We start from the raw sequence: 18,427 nt of genomic DNA, 5'->3' as shown, positions 1-18,427 counted from the left end.
TCTTCCTTGACTCCCAAACTGCTTGCAATTTCCCACACCTAGGTCTTTGCTGATGTGATCTCCTTACCAGAAAAGCACCTGGTCTCTGACTTTCTTCTTAAGAACTACTATTTGGGGATATATTTGATTCAGAAGTTACCTCTGCTCAGAATCCATCCCTGAGACTGCTCCTTTTTTTGGCTCCCTGTGCTATTTTATACACGTGTCTTTTATCCTATTCCATATTATTTTGTAATCGTCTTTTACAGTTTAATTTCCTAGAATTGAGAAGAGAAACCATTTCTTATCTATCTTTATATTTGTAGTGAACAGCCTTGATAATGTCACATAAGAGTACAAAAAATGCTGGTTGTTGTGGATAAAGTTAATAATAGTAACTTGAAATATTAATTAAAAAATGTAAAAGGATGGAATTGGATCTTTGCACAGCTGATAAATTTTAAACTACAAAAACTTAATATCAAATAGACCATACTTCTTTGCCTGGCTTTCTTCTTTCTCCCTTTAAATTCTTTTCTCTCTGCTTCTCTGTTTCCCTCTCCCTCAGTCTCTCTCTCCTCCTTCCATCCAACCTAACTTTCTAACTTTTATTTTTGAAAATAAAATGTTCATCCTTTTGGAATAGACAAGAACAATATATCGTATACTAAGATGTCTAATTTACTTATGTATTTAATGAAGTATTATTATGATTAATAATCAATTATAGCTGCAGTCAGAAGAAACTAATCATTCAATGTTTCCTAGGCAGTCACTATAAATGTGCATTACCTCTCAAGACAATCAGTAATCTATAACTTCTGTAATGCTTTAAACATCACAGATGCTTTGCTTTAGTCCTAGCTGGTCATCAACAACAAGGGTCCATTTATATTACTCGAATGTCTGGTAACAAGTTCACTGCAATTTGCCTCCCTTTTATAGCAACAGTTTCTGTTAGGATGAGCACAATTTACAGTGAGCACATTGCAGATGATATACGGTATTCTGTGCCCCACAAAATCCTCTGTCGGGAGGCAGAATAGCGCTTGGTATGGACGCCTTTTTTCCACTTTTGTTAAGAAATTTATTTAGCTTAAATATATTTTTAAATTGTCACCTAAGGAGATAACGAATATTCATTAAAATTTAAGATAAATCTACTTTTTTATTTTATAGGAAATTTTCATTCCAAATTTACTAAGGATGATAGCAGTGGTAGATCTTGCTGAAAATGCACTCACCAAATAATACTGCAGAGATAGAGGTCTGTTATAAATTAAGGGAGAGAGTTTGTAATTGAATTTCCTTAAGAGATGTGACTTTGTTATTGAATAAAATGGGGTAAAACAATCAGAACACTGAGCATTACCAAATAGAGTGTCAGGCATACATACCTTAAATAGATAATCATCAATTAATTATTTGTATAAAAGTGTGAAGATAAATGTGTGTTAACATTTTATTTTGCTAATTCTTAAAATGTTTGTTAAGAACATTTGTTTTTAACAAATTTGTTACTGGTTTTGGAATATTTGTAAGAGAAATTGCCAAGAAAGTATCGTGCACTGAATTGCTATAAGGCATGGTAATAAGGTATTTTACATATACCTTGTTAACATGGGTACATACATATGTACATGCATTTCTTTTCACTGTGATGTCCCTGAGGCACTACAAAATATTGTGGTGATTTCTAAGCATTAAAGAATTATTAGGTTATTTTGAGTGTCGTGAATTAATTCTCCTAGGGATCTCGGAGGTAACAATAGTCTGATGCTATTTTTGAACCTCCCCAAAACTGAACATAAAACATTAATCCTTGTGGTATATAAGGTTGTACAGGCTCCTTGAAAGTGTCACACTGCTAATTCAGTCTAACGACTGAAATAACTCAGACTAGTAACACTATTATTCCCAGAACATGTTCTCAGTGGAAGGCTTACATAATTGGTCCATTTATTTTAAATCAGAAGAAAAAATAGTCATTAGTTTTAAAATAAAATTATTAAAAATTAGAAAATATATATTTAAAGGTGTTAATTATGGGTAGGAGATATATGACTTAAATGTCAATTGATAAACAACATTTGGGAGACACTGGTAGAAGGTGGTATTGAATACATTTTAGTGAACTCTGTTTTTAAAATAAACATCTTATTTATGTTGAGGATGTATATTTTGTCACTTAGATGATTACATTTATCCTATGTGTGTATTTTTTTGGTTTGCTGAAAAATAGATATGAACATGATTTTCACATTATGTTATCTACAAACTAGAATATGTGCTTAACCTCATATTTATTTATTTATTTATGTAATTTTATTTTTTATTGAAGTACAGTTCATTTACAATGTTTTCTTAGTTTCAAGTATACAGCAAAGTGATTCAGTTATACATACACACACATATATATATATAGTGTATATATATGTAGTACATATATATTTATATTCTTTTTCAGATTCTTTTCCCTTATAGGTTATTACAAAATAATGAGTAGAGTTCCCTGTGCTATACAGTAGGTCTTTCTGGTTTTATCTATTTTATCTGTTTTATATATAGTAGTGTGTATCTGCGAATCCCAACCTCCTAATTTATCCCTCCCCTCCATCTCCTGTTTGGTAACCATAAGTATGTTTTCTACGTCTGTGGGTTTATTTCTGTTTTGTACGTAAGTTCATTTTTATCATTTTTTTTTAGATTCGACATATAAGTGATATCATATGATATTTGTCTTTGACTTACTTCACTCTGTAATCTCTGTTTAAAATACTGGGATAAAATTTTAGATAGTCTTGTTTTTAACACTTTAATGTTAGCTCTCCAAGATGGTAGCCAGTACTACATGTGGCTATTAAACATTTGGAATGTGGCTAGTACAAATTGAGATGCGTTGTACATATAATATATATAGTAGATTTCAAAACTTGCTGAAAAAAAGAATTGAAATTATTTCCTTAACTTTTACATTGATTATATGTTGTGATAATAATATTTTGGATATATTGGGGTAAAGTGTTATTAAAATCAATTTCACTTCTTTCTTTTCTGTTTTTAATGTGACTGCTAGAAAATTTAAAACTATGAGGGTGGCTAAAATATTTTGCTTGTATTATTTTTCAAATGGGCCAGTGTTAAACTCTAAGGAGAGGAATAATAATTTGAGGGTAGTAATAAAGTGTCATGATTATAATTTTTATAATTATGGTATCTTTACACAATGCAAGTCATTAAAAACATGATATTAAACTATATTTGTTGATGTTGAGATATGTTTCCAATATCTAATAATTAAAAGAAGTTACAATTAAAATAAATCTTAAATATATAAGAATAATATAGTCATATATGTATATATGTAGATCTCAAAGTGATTGTAACTGAATGATGTAATTAAAATTGATTCCAATTTTCTCTTGCATTCCTTTCTGTTTTATTTAACTTCTACAACAAGAAAAATAAATAATCATTGTTAAAAAAAAGTTATGGGGCTTCCCTGGTGGCGCAGTGGTTGAGAATCCGCCTGCCAATGCAGGGGACACGGGTTCGAGCCCCGGTGTGGGAAGATCCCACATGCCGCGGAGCAACTAGGCCCGTGAGCCACAACTACTGAGCCTGCGCGTCTGGAGCCTGTGCTCCGCAACAAGAGAGGCTGCGATAGTGAGAGGCCCGCGCACCGCGATGAAGAGTGGTCCCCACTTGCCGCAACTAGAGAAAGCCGTCGCGCAGAAACGAAGACCCAACACAACCAAAAATAAATAAATAAATAAATAAATAAAGGAGTTCCTTAAAAAAAAAGAAACAAAGTTATGGAAATATAGTAGTTAATACAAGCAAAAAAGCAAAGTCTTTGGCAGACCCTTTATTAACACGCAATTTGGCTTAAACTTTAGGAAAATTCAAAAATCCATTTCTCTAGTTTTGATTCATTTCTTCCGTTTTTTCAACAAGATACACTGGATTCAAACTAATATTAGATACTCAATGTAAATCTTACAATGTCTGTATACATGGATAAGGCCTGTTAAAGCTTTATGTTTTGTCTGGTTATAACCATAGAACCACTCCATAAAAGCAGTAGAACTCACTTAACTGACAGAGTAGACCTTTAGCTGGATAAAAATATATGAGGCAATAATAACTATTCATTAAAATAAATTTAGCAAAAATGTATTTTCTGAGTGTTAACTATCAAATTCTTTAAATAAATATTTTTAAAAGATTAAATGCTTAAACACATATTATCTGATATTATAAGTTTAAAAAGCACTTTATTTTATATTTCATAATAACACTCACTTGTTAGATAAATGCCTCTCTAAAGGATCACTTGACAGAGCAGAATCCTATAAAGAAACTTTCAACTGGAAGATTTAGATAAAATGCATTCTCTCAGAATAACCTAGAGAAGGGAATTTAGAGAACAGCTAGTAATTAAAACATGACAGATTCCATTCCAATTGTTTTAAATTGTTGAACAATTTTGGCCAGTTAAAAATTAAATCCCATTAGTACGAACTCAGTTTGGGAATCTGAGATACTTTGAAATGAAGCAAAGGCTTTGGTGCCAATCTGCAGCCACTCAGTCATGTCCAAATGGCTCGGATCTGGGCAGCAGTGTCCACAGTAAAGCCACTATGAAGACGCCATCCGGATAGGGTTTCAGACCACACAAGGACAACATAAGCCTCAATTCAAGGAGTTTCTGAGAAGTTGGTATTAAGAACATGGGGTTAACAAAGCCAAAGGACTAGTGAATTATAGAAATGATTGTGAAAGTCCATAAACAGCCTCAGGCAAACTCCATCTCAGAATATTATGCTGAAATCAGCAGAAAGTAATTTTAAGTCAGACACACTAAATTATGATTGACAAGTGTGGAAAATAAGAAAGGTTGGTGAGTTACCATTTTATTATTTTTTATTTCAATTTCACTTTGCCAGGCAAGTCCTTATTCTCAATATCTATGTGACAAAAGAGTCAATACTTCAAGAAATAAATAGAAGTGTTTCACCTGAAATAAAAGAAGCTAAAATATCTAATTGTATGTGCTTTTAAAAGTTACAAACAGTCCAACAAGCAAAATTTACCAGTGAGAGATCAGAGCGTGTAAAAATCAGAGTGTGTAGAATGCCAGTGGATATAGGTAAAAAGAGGAACATAAATGTGTACCAGCTACATCAGATTAAGGTAACCTTAGCAATGGTGAGGACAAACTCATCTTCAAATGGGAATGATTTAAGGCTTTTATTGTTTTTAAAAGTATAGTTCAAATCTATATTGCCTTAACAGTTGTAATTTTATTTTTTATTTTTTTAGGTTTATTTAAAAAAATTTTTTTTAACGTCTTTATTGTAGTATAATTGCTTTACTTTGTTGTGTTAATTTCTGTTGTATAACAAAGTGAATCAGCTTTATGTATATATATATATATATATATATCCCCATATCCCCTCCCTCTTGCATCTCCCTCCCACCCTCTCTATCCCACCCCTCTAGGTGGTCACAAAGCACCGAGCTTATCCTCAGTGTTATGGAGCTGCTTTCCTCTAGCTATCTATTTTACATTTGGTAGTGTATATATGTCCATGCCACTCTCTCACTTCTTCCCAGCCTACACTTCCCCCTCCCTGTGTCCTCAGGTCCACTGTCTACGTCTGTGACTTTATTCCTGTCCTGCCCCTAAGTTCTTCAGAACCTTTTTTTTTTTTTTTTTAGATTCCATATATATGTGTTAGCATACAGTATTTGTTTTTCTCCTTCTGACTTACTTCACTCTATATGACAGACTCTAGGTCCATTCACCTCACTACAAATAACTCAATTTCGTTTCTTTTTATGGCTGAGTAATATTCCATTGTATATATGTGCCACATCTTCTTTATCCATTCATCTGTCGATGGACACTTAGGTTGCTTCCATGTCCTGGCTATTGTAAATAGAGCTGCAATGAATATTTTGGTACATGACTCTTTTTGAATTATGGTTTTCTCAGGGTATATGCCCAGTAGTGGGATTGCTGGGTCCTATGGTAGTTCTATTTTTAGTTTTTTAAGGAACCTCCATACTGTTCTCCATAGTGGCTGTATCAATTTACATTCCCACCAACAGTGCAAGAGGGTTCCCTTTTCTCCGCACCCTCTCCAGCATTTATTGTTTGTAGATTATTTGATGATGTCCTTTCTGACCAGTGTGAGTTGATACCTCATTGTGGTTTTGATTTGCATTTCTCTAATGATTAGTGATGTTGAGTATCCATTTTCATGTGTTTGTTGGCAATCTGTATATCTTCTCTGGAGAAATGTCAATTTAGGTCTTCTGCCCATTTTTGGATTGGGTTGTTGGTTTTTTTGATATTGAGCTGCATGAGCTGCTTGTATATTTTGGAGATTACTCCTTTGTCAGTTACTTCATTTTCAAATATTTTCTCCCATTCTGAGGGCTGTCTTTTCATCTTTTTTATGGCTTCCTTTGCTGTGCAAAAGCTTTTAAGGTTCATTAGGTCCCATTTGTTTATTTTTGTTTTTATTTCCATTTCTCTGGAAGATGGGTCAAAAAGGATCTTGCTGTGATTTATGTCATAGAGTGTTCTGCCTATGTTTTCCTCTAAGTGTTTTGTAGTGTCTGGCCTTACATTTAGGTCTTTAATTCATTTTAAGTTTATTTTCATGTATGGTGTTAGGGAGTGTTCTAATTTCATTCTTTTTTACATGTAGCTGTCCAGTTTTCCCAGCACCAATTATTGAAGAGGCTGTCTTTTCTCCATTGTATATTCTTGATTCCTTTATCAAAGATAAGGTGACCATATGTGTCTGGGTTTATCTCTGGGCTTTCTATCCTGTTCCCTTGATCTATATTTCTGTTTTTGTGCCAGTACCATATTGTCTTGATTACTGTAGCTTTGTAGTATAGTCTGAAGTCAGGGAGCCTGGGTCCTCCAGCTCCATTTTTCTTTCTCAAGATTGCTTTGGCTATTTGGGGTCTTTTGTGTTTCCATACAAATTGTGAAATTTTTTGTTCTAGTTCTGTGAAAAATGCCAGTGGTAGTTTGATAAGGATTGCATTGAATCTGTAGATTGCTTTGGGTAGTAGAGTCCTTTTCACAATGTTCATTCTTCCAGTCCAAGGACTTGGTATATCTCTCCATCTGTTTGTATCGGCTTTGATTTCTTTCATCAGTGTCTTATAGTTTTCTGCATACAGCTCTTTTGTCTCCTTAGATAGGGTTATTCCTAGGTATTTTATTCTTTTTGTTGCAATGGTAAATGGGAGTGTTTCCTTAATTACTCTTTCAGATTTTTTGTCGTTAGTATATAGGAATACAAGAGTTTTCTGTGCATTAATATTGTATCTTGCTACTTTACCAAATTCATTGATTAACTCTGTAGTTTTCTGGTAGCATCTTTAGGATTCTCTCTGTATAGTATCATGTCATCTGCAAACAGTGACAGCTTTACATCTTTTTTTCCAATTGGGATTCCTTTTATTTCTTTTTCATCTCTGCTGTGGTTAAAACTTCCAAAACTATGTTGAATAATAGTGGGGATAGTGGACACCATTGTCTTTTTCCTGATCTTAGAGGAAATGGTTTCAGTTTTTCACTATTGAGAACGATGTTGGCTGTGGGTTTGTCATATATGACATTTATTATGTTGGGGTAAGTTCCCTCTATGCCTACTTTCTGGAGAGTTTTTATCATAAATGGGTGGGGAATTTTGTCAAAAGTTTTTTCTGCTTCTATTGAGATTATCATATGGTTTTTATCCTTCAATTTGTTAATATGGTGTATCACATTGATTGATTTTGGTGTATTGAAGAATCCTTGCATTCCTGGGAATAACCCCACTTGATCATGGTTTACGATCCTTTTAATGTGCTGCTGGATTCTGTTTGCTAGTATTTTGTTGAGGATTTTTGCATCTATGTTCATCAGTGATATTGGCCTGTAGTTTTCTTTCTTTGTGACATCTTTGTCTGGTTTTGGTATCAGGGTGATGGTGGCCTCGTAGAATGAGTTGGGGAGTGTTCCTCCCTCTGCAATATTTTGGAAGAATTTGAGAAGGATAGGTCTTAGCTCTTCTCTAAATGTTTGATAGAATTCGCCAGTGAAGCCCTCTGGTCCTGGGCTTTTGTTTGTTGGAAGATTTTTAATCGCGGTTTCAATTTCAGTGCTTGTGATTGGTCTGTTTATATTTTCTATTTCTTCCTGGTTCAGTCTCGGAAGTTTGTGCCTTTCTAAGAATTTGTCCATTTCTTCCAGGTTGTCCATTTTATTCGCATATAGTTGCTTGTAGTAATCTCTCTGATCCTTTGTATTTCTGCAGTGTCAGTTGTTACTTCTTTTTCATTTGTAATTCTATTGATTTGAGTCTTCTCCCTTCTTTTCTTGATGAGTGTGGCTAATGGTTTATCAATTTTGTTTATCTTCTCAAAGAACCAGCTTTTAGTTTTATTGATCTTTGCTATCATTTCCTTCATTTCTTTTTCATTTATTTCTGATCTGATCTTTATGATTTCTTTCCTTTTGCTAACTTTGGGGTTTTTTTTTTTTTGGTTCTTCTTTCTCTAATTGCTTTAGGTATAAGTTTAGGTTGTTTATTTGAGATTTTTCTTGTTTGTTGAGGTAGAATTTTATTGCTATAAACTTCCCTCTTAGATCTGCTTTTGCTGCATCCCATTGGTTTTGGGCCATCATGTTTTCATTGTCATTTGTTTCTAGGTATTTTTTAAAATTTCCTCTTTGATTTCTTCAGTGAACTCTTGGTTATTTAGTAGTGTAATGTTTAGCCTCCCTGTGTTTGTATTTTTTTCTGTTCTTTTCCTGTAATTGATTATCTAGTCTCATAGCATTGTGGTCAGAAAAGATACTTGATACGGTTTCAATTTTCTTAAATTTACCAAGGCTTGATTTGTGACCCAAAATCAGAAATGTTGTATCCTGGAAAATGTTCCATAAGCACTTGAGAAGAAAGTGTATTCTGTTGATCTTGGATGGAATGACCTATAAATATCAATTAAGTCCATCTTGTTTAACGTATCATTGAAAGCTTGTGTTTCCTCATTTATTTTCATTTTGCATGATCTGTCCATTGGTGAAAGTGGGGTGTTAAAGTTCCCTACTATTTTTGTGTTACGGTCAATTTCCCCTTTTACGGCTGTTAGCATTTGCCTTATGTATTGAGGTGCTCCTATGTTGGGTGCATAAATATTGTTTATAAACAATTGTTATATATTCTTCTTGGAATGATCCCTTGATCATTATGTAGTGTCCTTCTTTGTCTCTTGTAATAGTCTTTATTTTAAAGTCTATTTTTTCTGTTATGAGAATTGCTAGTCTAGCTTTCTTTTGATTTCCATTTGCATGGAATATCTTTTTCCATCCCCTCACTTTCAGTCTGTACGTGTCCCTAGGTCTGAAGTGGGTCTCTTGTAGACAGCATATATACGGGTCTTGTTTTTGTATTCAATCAGCCACTCTATGTCTTTTGGTTGAAGCATTTAATCCATTTACATTTAAGGTAATTATTGATATGTGTTTTCCTATTACCGTTTTCTTAATTGTTTTGGGTTTGTTATTTTAGGTCTTTTCCTCCTCTTGTGTTTCATGCCTAGAGAAGTTCCTTTAGCATTTGTTGTAAAGCTGGTTTTGTTGTGCTAAATTCTCTTAGCTTTTGCTTCTTTGTAAAGGTTTTAATTTCTCCAACAAATCTGAATGAGATCCTTGCTGGGTAGAGTAGTCTTAGTTGTAGTTTTTTTCCTTTCATCACTTAAATATGTCCTGCCACTCCCTTCTGGCTTGCAGAGTTTCTTCTGAAAGATCAGCTGTTAACTTTATGGGGACTCCCTTATGTGTTATTTGTTTTTCCTCTTTCTGCTTTTAATATTTTTTTTTTGTATTTAATTTTTGATAATTTGATTAATATGTGTTTTGATGTGTTTCTCCTTGGATTTATCCTGTATGGGACTCTCTGCACTTCCTGGACTTGATTGACTATCTCCTTTCCCATATTAGGGAAGTTTTCAACTATAATCTCTTCAAATATTTTCTCAGTCCCTTTCTTTTTTTCTTCTTCTCTGGGACCCCTATAATTCAAATGTTGGTGCATTTAATGTTGTCCCAGAGGTCTCTGAGACTGTCCTCAATTTTTTTCATTCTTTTTTCTTTATTCTGCTCTGTGATAGTTATTTCCACTATTTTATCTTCCAGGTCACTTGTCTGTTCTTCTGCCTCAGTTATTCTGCTATTGATTCCTTCTAGAGAATTTTTAATTTTATTTATTGTGTTATTCATCATTGTTTGTTTACTCTTTATTTCTTCTAGGTCCTTGTTAAACGTTTCTTGTATTTTCTCCATTCTATTTCCAAGATTTTGGATCATCTTTACTATCATTACTCTGAATTATTTTTCAGGTAGACTGCCTATTTCCTCTTCATTTGTTTGGTCTGGTGGGTTTTTACCTTGCTCCTTCATCTGCTGTGTGTTTCTCTGTCTTCTCATTTGGCTTAACTTACTGTGTTTGGGGTCTCCTTTTCACAGGCTGCAGGTTCGTAGTTTCCATTTTATTTGGTGTCTGCCCCTGGTGGGTAAAGTTGGTTCAGTGGGTTGTGTAGGTTTCCTGGTGGAGAGGACTGGTGCCTGTGTTCTGGTGGATGAGGCTGGATCTTGTCTTTCTGGTGAGCAGGACCATGTCCAGTGGTGTGTTTTGGGTTGTCTGTGAACTTAGTATGTTTTTAGGCAGCCTCTCTGCTAATGTGTGGGGTTGTGTTCTTGTCTTGCTAGTTGTTTGGCATGGAGTGTCCAGCACTGGAGCTTGCTGGTCATTGAGTGGAGCTGGGTCTTAGTGTTGAGACAGAGATCTCTGGGAGAGCTCTCGCCAATTGATATTATGTGGAGCTAGGAGGTCTCTCATGGTCCAGTGTCCTGTACTCTGCTCTCCCACCTCCGAGGCTCAGGCCTGACAGCTGGCTGGAGCATCGAGACCATGTCAGCCACACAACTTTGCTTTCCTTGAATTTGACTGTAGGTGTTTTGACTTGGGGATTTGTACTGGTTTAGTTTTACTCTTGGCTTGTTTTCACTTCCATGAAACCCGAGACCAGCGTGCAGGGCAAAGGCTGAGGCGTCAGCCAGCGGAGGCAACCTCTGAGGGCTCGATGGACTGTGGGAATGCTCTGAGGTGCCCTGGCTCTGCCACCTGTGAAGACATCAAACTCCCGGTTGTCTTTTTATTAACATTTGGGGTATACAAGTAATTTTTTTTTTTTTTTTAGAACCAGAAAACTGTCCTTTTGGAATCTATGTCTATAAGTTGGATCTCAACAATCATGTTTTGCACAGTATGTTTCTATTAGGGATAGAACCCAGACACATCAAAAATAACATACACTACAACCATCTGTAAGCGAGTGGTGCTCTATGTATCCAACGATTAGTGCAATTAGTGCATATCTACACACTCCAACATAGAGGATTATATTCATACACACATGTAAACTAACTTTGCATTCAAAGCATGTAACAAAAGAATGATTTCCCCAGTGGACCAGTCAACTAAACTTGCTGCAAGATTTTATGCTACAATGATCCAGTTTGGGGTTATTCTATAGCAGTTCATCCAATGCAGCATTTCCCAAATCATGTGGGATTTTTTATCTGGATGAAAAGTAGAACATTGCCAGCACCATAGAAGCCCTTCTCTTGCTTTGTGTTCCCACCACACGCCCTCCACTCCCCCAAAGGCAACCATTCATATTAACTACTAAAACCACAGATGAGTTTTACCTAATTTGAATTTTAATGACATATATACTTGATGTATACTATGTGCTCTGCTTTTTTGCTCAACATTATTTTTTCATTTTTTTTTTTACATCCAACTTCTCAACCACCAGCACTTTTGCTTCTACCCCTACATCTCTGCTGAAAGTGCTGTGACCAAAGTTACCAACAAATTCCTTATTGCCAAATCCAGTGCCCATTCATCTGCTATATACTTTCTTGTTTTGAACCCAGCCTTGGAAACAATTCCTTATTAAAATTTTATGATGCTGTACTCCTTTGGCTTTCTTCCTATCTCTCTAAGTGTTGTTGTTGTTTAGTTTTAGTTTCCTACTGCTGTTCTGCCCACCTCTTCTCTCTTCACATACTCACCTTAGATACCCCACTCCTTGCCAGAGTATCAAATTTTGACTGCATGTTCTATGTCTCTACTTGTGTCCCAGAGCTCCCACCTGACTCTAGACCACCATATTCTCCATCCAAAAGTTTCTATTTGAATATGCCAAATTCTGCTATTTTTCTAAATTCTGCTATTAAATTCTAAATTCACTAAATTCTGCTATTTTTCTCAAATAAAGGACTTTCATACACTAATGATCTAATGTCAATGAATGTTAATATAATACTCATATTTTATTGCTCTTCTTATTAGATGATTCCGATAATTAACATTTTATTATAGCAATTGTGATTTTCCCAGAAAAATAAATATATTTTCCTTATAATGTCATTATCAAATTTATATTCCATTAAGAATTCTTTCATATAAAGAGATGACATTTTGAATATAATCATGAAGAGTTAGGTGATTTAAAATAACTGTTCCACGTTTTTTAATATTTTAGAATGTTAGAGTCTTAATTATTCTTTTTAAGAAAGGAGAGACAGATATTGTACAGTTAGTTTCAATATAAATGCTCACAATTGATGCATTATGCTTGCAAAAACCTAATTATTTTATGCATAGTAGAAAAACATCTTCCTTTGGATCTTTCCACACATAGAGATCATTTTGAATTGATAAAGATTTATTTAAGGGTGACATTAGATCTTGAATCACTAGAACACATACACATCTTAAAGTGTATGTATATGGTTTTGGGAACTACAACTCATAATTTAATAGGATTTCAAGAATCTATCAGAGTTACACAAACTCCTCACTTCGTGTAATTTTAAGTCAAAGCACTTTATAGCTTAACTCAGGAAATTATGTACATGGAAAGCATTTACAAAACAAATATCTTTTCTCTGGGTAGACATTTAAACCATTTTGGGTTATCTAGAAAGTCCAAATGAAAACAATTAATTCCTAAAATTAAGAGCCATATAATAACACTTTATCATCTTAATTGAATTTGCAAAAATAAATAAATATAAACATTTATTTGAACATCACTTCTGAAATTAAATGTCTCAGTTCTGTGTATGGTCATCTTGTTTAACGGCAAATCACTTGCATTTACCTACAAATCTGAAGCAAAAATATAGAGTTCCAGACATGTTAAACTTAATGAAACATTGTATTTTAATTTTGAGTTGGAAGAAAACAAAACGCTGAATCTCTGTATTTTAATACAAGTCCTTGTAGTTAATAATGACACTATTAATTTGTTTTTAATTCTAAGTACTCTTTGCACTGAAAAATCTACACATTTTACTATCAAGGCAACAAAATGCAAGTGTGCAGGGTGTCCACTATCTGACGAGAGGATTTAGTATTTCTTTTAAATATTCAAAACTATGTCTGATCTCACTTAAGATTTATTGGATCCCATTGCATAGATTTGCAAGTTTGTTAATCAAACAAAGCATGATTTAAGATATTTGATGTTTGCAGAGAGGATTTATTTTAAATATCCTAGTAAAAATCAAAGGATTTTTGAATAACGTCAAAAATTCTGGAGAAAAATTAAGAATATTATCTGATGCTTATTGTAAAATAATAAAATAATTCATCTTATCCAAAATGAAAAGAAATACTATTTTATGGAAAACTTTATAACTACTAAAATAACACCCTAATCATGTAATAACAGTTGATAATGTGCTGGTTCTTTTTTCTTTACCATTAACCTTTTCCTGTTTGCAAAGTACCCTTTACTTTCTTCCATGTTGTGTGGTGGCAGAAAGGATAATAAACTGGAACTCAAGAAATCTGTTTATCTTTGTATCTACCAGTAAATAAAGACTGGATAAAGACAAGTTTTTTAACTTCTCTGGTCTTAGCTTATTCTTCTAGATTCTATTCATTTAGGGACTTTTTAGTTTTCTGGGATTTCTTTTTAGAAACTCTCTGGGGGAATGAATTCTGGGTGGAAAAACTGATTACTTTTTATCCTTACTATATCTGTCCTTTTTATCATTGTCTGTCTGAGATGATGCATTCTAAAGGAAAGGAAACTTATCTTTTCAAGTTGCTTTAACTGTCACAGCAGTCTATACACATAGGTACTTAATATATAATTTTAAAATAGATTGCCTTTTCACAATTGTTATATTTTTTTATTCATGATAGTAATATTTTATAATAGAGTGACTTTCTAAAATCGTGTCATTATACAACGCCTGTCACTAAACTTCACAAAACTGAGGTGGGTTTAGTCGTGAAGTATTTTAACAGAAGGAGAGAAAGAAATAGACGTATGTTTCCTATTCACGTATAAGTATAAATACATCTTGCTGATACAGACAGTCCATACAAGTTAGTTTTGCTCTCTCCAAAGGGTCATTCTAGAGCTTGATACCCTGTTTAATAATGGCAAAACACTGAAAATATAAAACATTGCAGAAAACTGCTTGGTGAGATCACAATGAATATTAAAACACCCCAGATAATTCCAGCATTACTTAAAAACATTACCTTTTCTAAATGATTATGTTAACATCATTTTATCACAGTTAAGGAAAAGTTTTGTGAATATTCAAAAAGATAAAACCTCATAATATGATTGCTGATTGCCAAGTGCTTTCATTATCAAATATCACTTTATAATTCAAAATATTAAAAATGTATACCTTTTGCATTATACATAATTTTGACAGAATGACAGAATCATTACAATCTTCATTAAACTTCATTGCATTTACTATAAATAATTTCAATAAAATTGCTACCATACTACCTTCCAGTTGTTAACAGAATCATATAGATTTTCTTCTCTCCAAATTCAATAGTTTGTAGTACACTGTAGCTCCTTCAAAAACAATGTTTCACTATGTCTCTATTGAAGTTTGTATTGATGATTCAGATTTCTGAATTGCAAATTTTATTTATCTTTACAACATACTGATCTACCTTGCCTTCCTTAGCAATATCAAATCGTATCCCAAACACAGCATCATTTTCCCCTTGATAGGTGCAGGTAGCAGTATTCTAGGGAAGATTCTTTTGTACTGATATTACCAGGGATCATTATTCAGTCTTTGCTGTGTTACCATAAAAATAACATATTACTCGCACTTTATTTTCATTGTATTTATTAGTTTCTAGCTCCACTATTCCACCATTAACAATATTTTGAATAAAAATCCTATGTAAACATACAATTTAATTCTCTTATTGATGCTTGATAGTTTGTATACCATTAAAAATATTTTCTGCTATTGCTATAGATTTCAACTACTTTTATTTAGCCACATCCATGTATCTTCATATTATGGGAGTGGGAGATAGGAGTTGGTAGATAAGACTGCCTGTTTAATAAGTTAGTAAAATAGTTATGATAATTGATATATTTCCATAGACTTTCAGACCTGGAAGAGATCTTCCAGTTGGACTAGTTTCTCTAAATACTCTGGTGTATCATGCAGTAGAGATTTTATTTATGCTGATGTAGGGGAGCAAAATTGCCACCCCAAAATGTCTCTTTGGTATTAATATTATTTTAAGCTGAAAACAATCAAAGCCCAAAAGACTTGGAAAGTAACTTCAACCTTCCCCCAACTGCCTAAAAGAAAAAGGATAGAGGACCTCTTCCAGGAAGGGAGCTATCACCACAGGTTACCATAGTATGAACTAGGGGTGTGGACAGAAAGGAACTCAGTAAAGTCTGCTTCTTAAAATTACTCTCTGTGTCCCATTGTTTGTGCAGGGCTAAGAGAACATTCATTTACCAAACACTTGTTTTTCCATCTCCATGTGTGTTGCTTTCCTCCCCTTTGAAGTACAAAACCCCTACCTCAACATCCTCTTTTGTCTTTAGCTGAAAATGGTATTTAAGGTGAGGGTTTCAGCCATTTTGGTGAGTTACTCAGTTTTCCTGGGTCTCTCCCATGTATACACGTTATTAAATTTTGATTTTCTCCTGCTAATCTGCCTTATGTGAACCTGATTCTTAGACCAGCCAAAAGGACCCAGAAGGGTAGAGGAAAATTTCTTCCTCCCTGACACTCTTCTCTTTGTCCATCTTCCATCTCTCATCCCCTAAAGTCCAAATCCACTCATCCTGAAGACCCATTCAATTGCTACTACCTTCATAAACTCTCCTTGATTCGCAGTGCTGGAGGTTATATTCTTAGTTCACTTTATATTTTATGTAGGCCTTCCTATGACATTTATCCCCTTGTATCTTATATGATAGTATACAATATAATATAATGTAAACAATTTTTCCTGATAAACCATAATATTCCTGTCATCCTAAGCACACAAATCAATGCCTACTACAGAGTGAAGTTTAGTGGCAAACACATAGACTTCTTAACTGGTTTAGCATAGGTCTGATAATAAACTCAGCCACTTGGTTCTTAACTTCTCTATGTTTCAGTTTCTTCATATAATCATTGAATGATAATGCTGCTTTCTTGTTATCTTTGAAAAGTTGCCTAGCCTTGTGACACACTTTAAAGGATTAACTGTTTACCGAGATATCCCATCTTGTATTCTGCTTGTAATTTAAAGTGGAAATGCAGTTTAATTAAATCTGAAGAGCATACTGACATCTTGCCATAAAGCTTTGTAACATGCAACTATTTCACATTTATTACTTTGCTAGTATCAAATATTACATAAAATATAATTCAGTGTTTTAATATAAAATGATCATGTGGTAATTACTATCCTTATTTATATGAATTTTCAGAGATTTAAGTAATTTTTCCAATATCAGACAACTGATGGACGACAGAGGCATAATTCACAAAGGATATTTTTACACCAAGTACATATCCTATTTCCTGCCTTTTTGGAAAAAAAAAAAATACATATGTATATATTTGGAAAGCCCTATATATGTAAGTGCATATAAAAATATTGAAGATTATCCATCTATCTATCATCTATCTATTTATCTAGCTATCAATCTAAAATCTTGTTTAACTTTGATTACTTGGTGATTTTCAAATGCCAACCAGTTAATTTAATGATTTTTTTTCTCTTTCTTTTACACACAGCTCCAAAACTTTCCCTTCTGTTTTTTGCCTCTTAGTCTTTTTTTCTTTGAATTATTTTTAATGAATAACCTGTCATACAACTTTTTTAACCAAATCATCTTTACAACTTTGCTCTATAAAGTATACTCAATTTTAAGAAGGCTTTAAGCATTTTAAACATATATAATTGATTCCAAAGTATCTTAACATAAATATAATTTTCAGGTCTTATGCTAATTATTGTTGTTAACATATATGCAAACTTAATCTATTAATCAACTTTGGTTTTTCTATAAAATAAAAAAAATTGTCATTATGTAAATAATTAAATTGTTTTTGATACATGGTGAGAGTGACATGCTGTTCCTAGTCTAAAATAACCTTGGAAGCATCATTGTGGAATTGATATCTTTAACTAGAATCAATAGGAACTGATAGCAAATGTTATCAAACATTTCCAGCTCTGCATTTTAGAACTATAACTCCCTTAGCTTTTACATTCGTTTCAATACAGCCACACACTTAAATTATCTCAATTATATCACTTCTCTTAAGAAACAGTCTGTACTTTGAGATCAAGCAAACACACCATACTGGGTAAAGAAACAGGAAAAAGAACAAAGAGGAATTAGAGAATGAATCTTATACTCACGGAATGTTCTATAAAATTCGTCAAGAGCCAGGTGCTTGTCTGAGTTAAAATCATCATATTTCAGTAGATCATACAAAGTACAATCAGAAAGGTCCTTGCCAAGTTCTTCCTGTTTTATCACCTGACAAGAAAATTAAATTCATGCAATTATATCTGTCTTAACATTTCTATAATATAATTAATTATATGTAAATCACTCAATAGGTGATTTAAGTCTGTAGTTGGGCAAAGAACTGAACCTATGAGAAACCTGGATTTTCAGTTACTGGACATTTATTTTCAACTGTTTCAAAGATATAGTTATAAATTTGACTTAGTTGCTTTGACGTTAAGATACGTACTTAGAATTTAGCCTAAATTTTCTAATACAAAAATCTCCCAGTAGGACCCAGAAAATCTGAACACTAAAAGGACATTTTTGTATTTCAGTCATTTCCTTTGCTCCACTTATATTGACTCAAGGAAATACCTGCACATGAAAATTTCCTCCAATGTCTCAGTGACCCATGTCAAAATAGAACAGCTGTTCTCCAAAAAAAATAGTGGGGAAATTTGGTCCAACTTTCATCTTCCTATTATTTGCAAAAAATGAAGTTAGTATTTTTTTTCTCTTCTGCCTAAACTCTTCCCCAGCTGGA

General features: G+C 33.5%; 1 protein-coding gene across 3 annotated transcripts in view; it reads right to left on the bottom strand.

Annotated features, from left to right (window-relative positions):
• Positions 1-18,427, bottom strand: part of FSTL5 (follistatin like 5) — a 707,698-nt gene that overhangs the window by 340,583 nt on the left and 348,688 nt on the right. For all 3 annotated transcript variants that reach the window (XM_061191763.1, XM_061191764.1, XM_061191766.1), the window contains exon 5: positions 17,790-17,910. In XM_061191763.1, coding sequence (XP_061047746.1) covers positions 17,790-17,910 — 121 coding nt within the window. The remainder of the gene's footprint in view (positions 1-17,789; positions 17,911-18,427) is intronic.

The sequence above is a fragment of the Eubalaena glacialis genome, chromosome 5 (genome assembly GCF_028564815.1).
Source record: "Eubalaena glacialis isolate mEubGla1 chromosome 5, mEubGla1.1.hap2.+ XY, whole genome shotgun sequence".
Lineage (NCBI taxonomy): Eukaryota > Metazoa > Chordata > Mammalia > Artiodactyla > Balaenidae > Eubalaena > Eubalaena glacialis.
The sequence above is the reverse complement of the archived record's forward strand: the minus strand, read 5'-3'. Positions and strand labels throughout refer to the sequence as shown.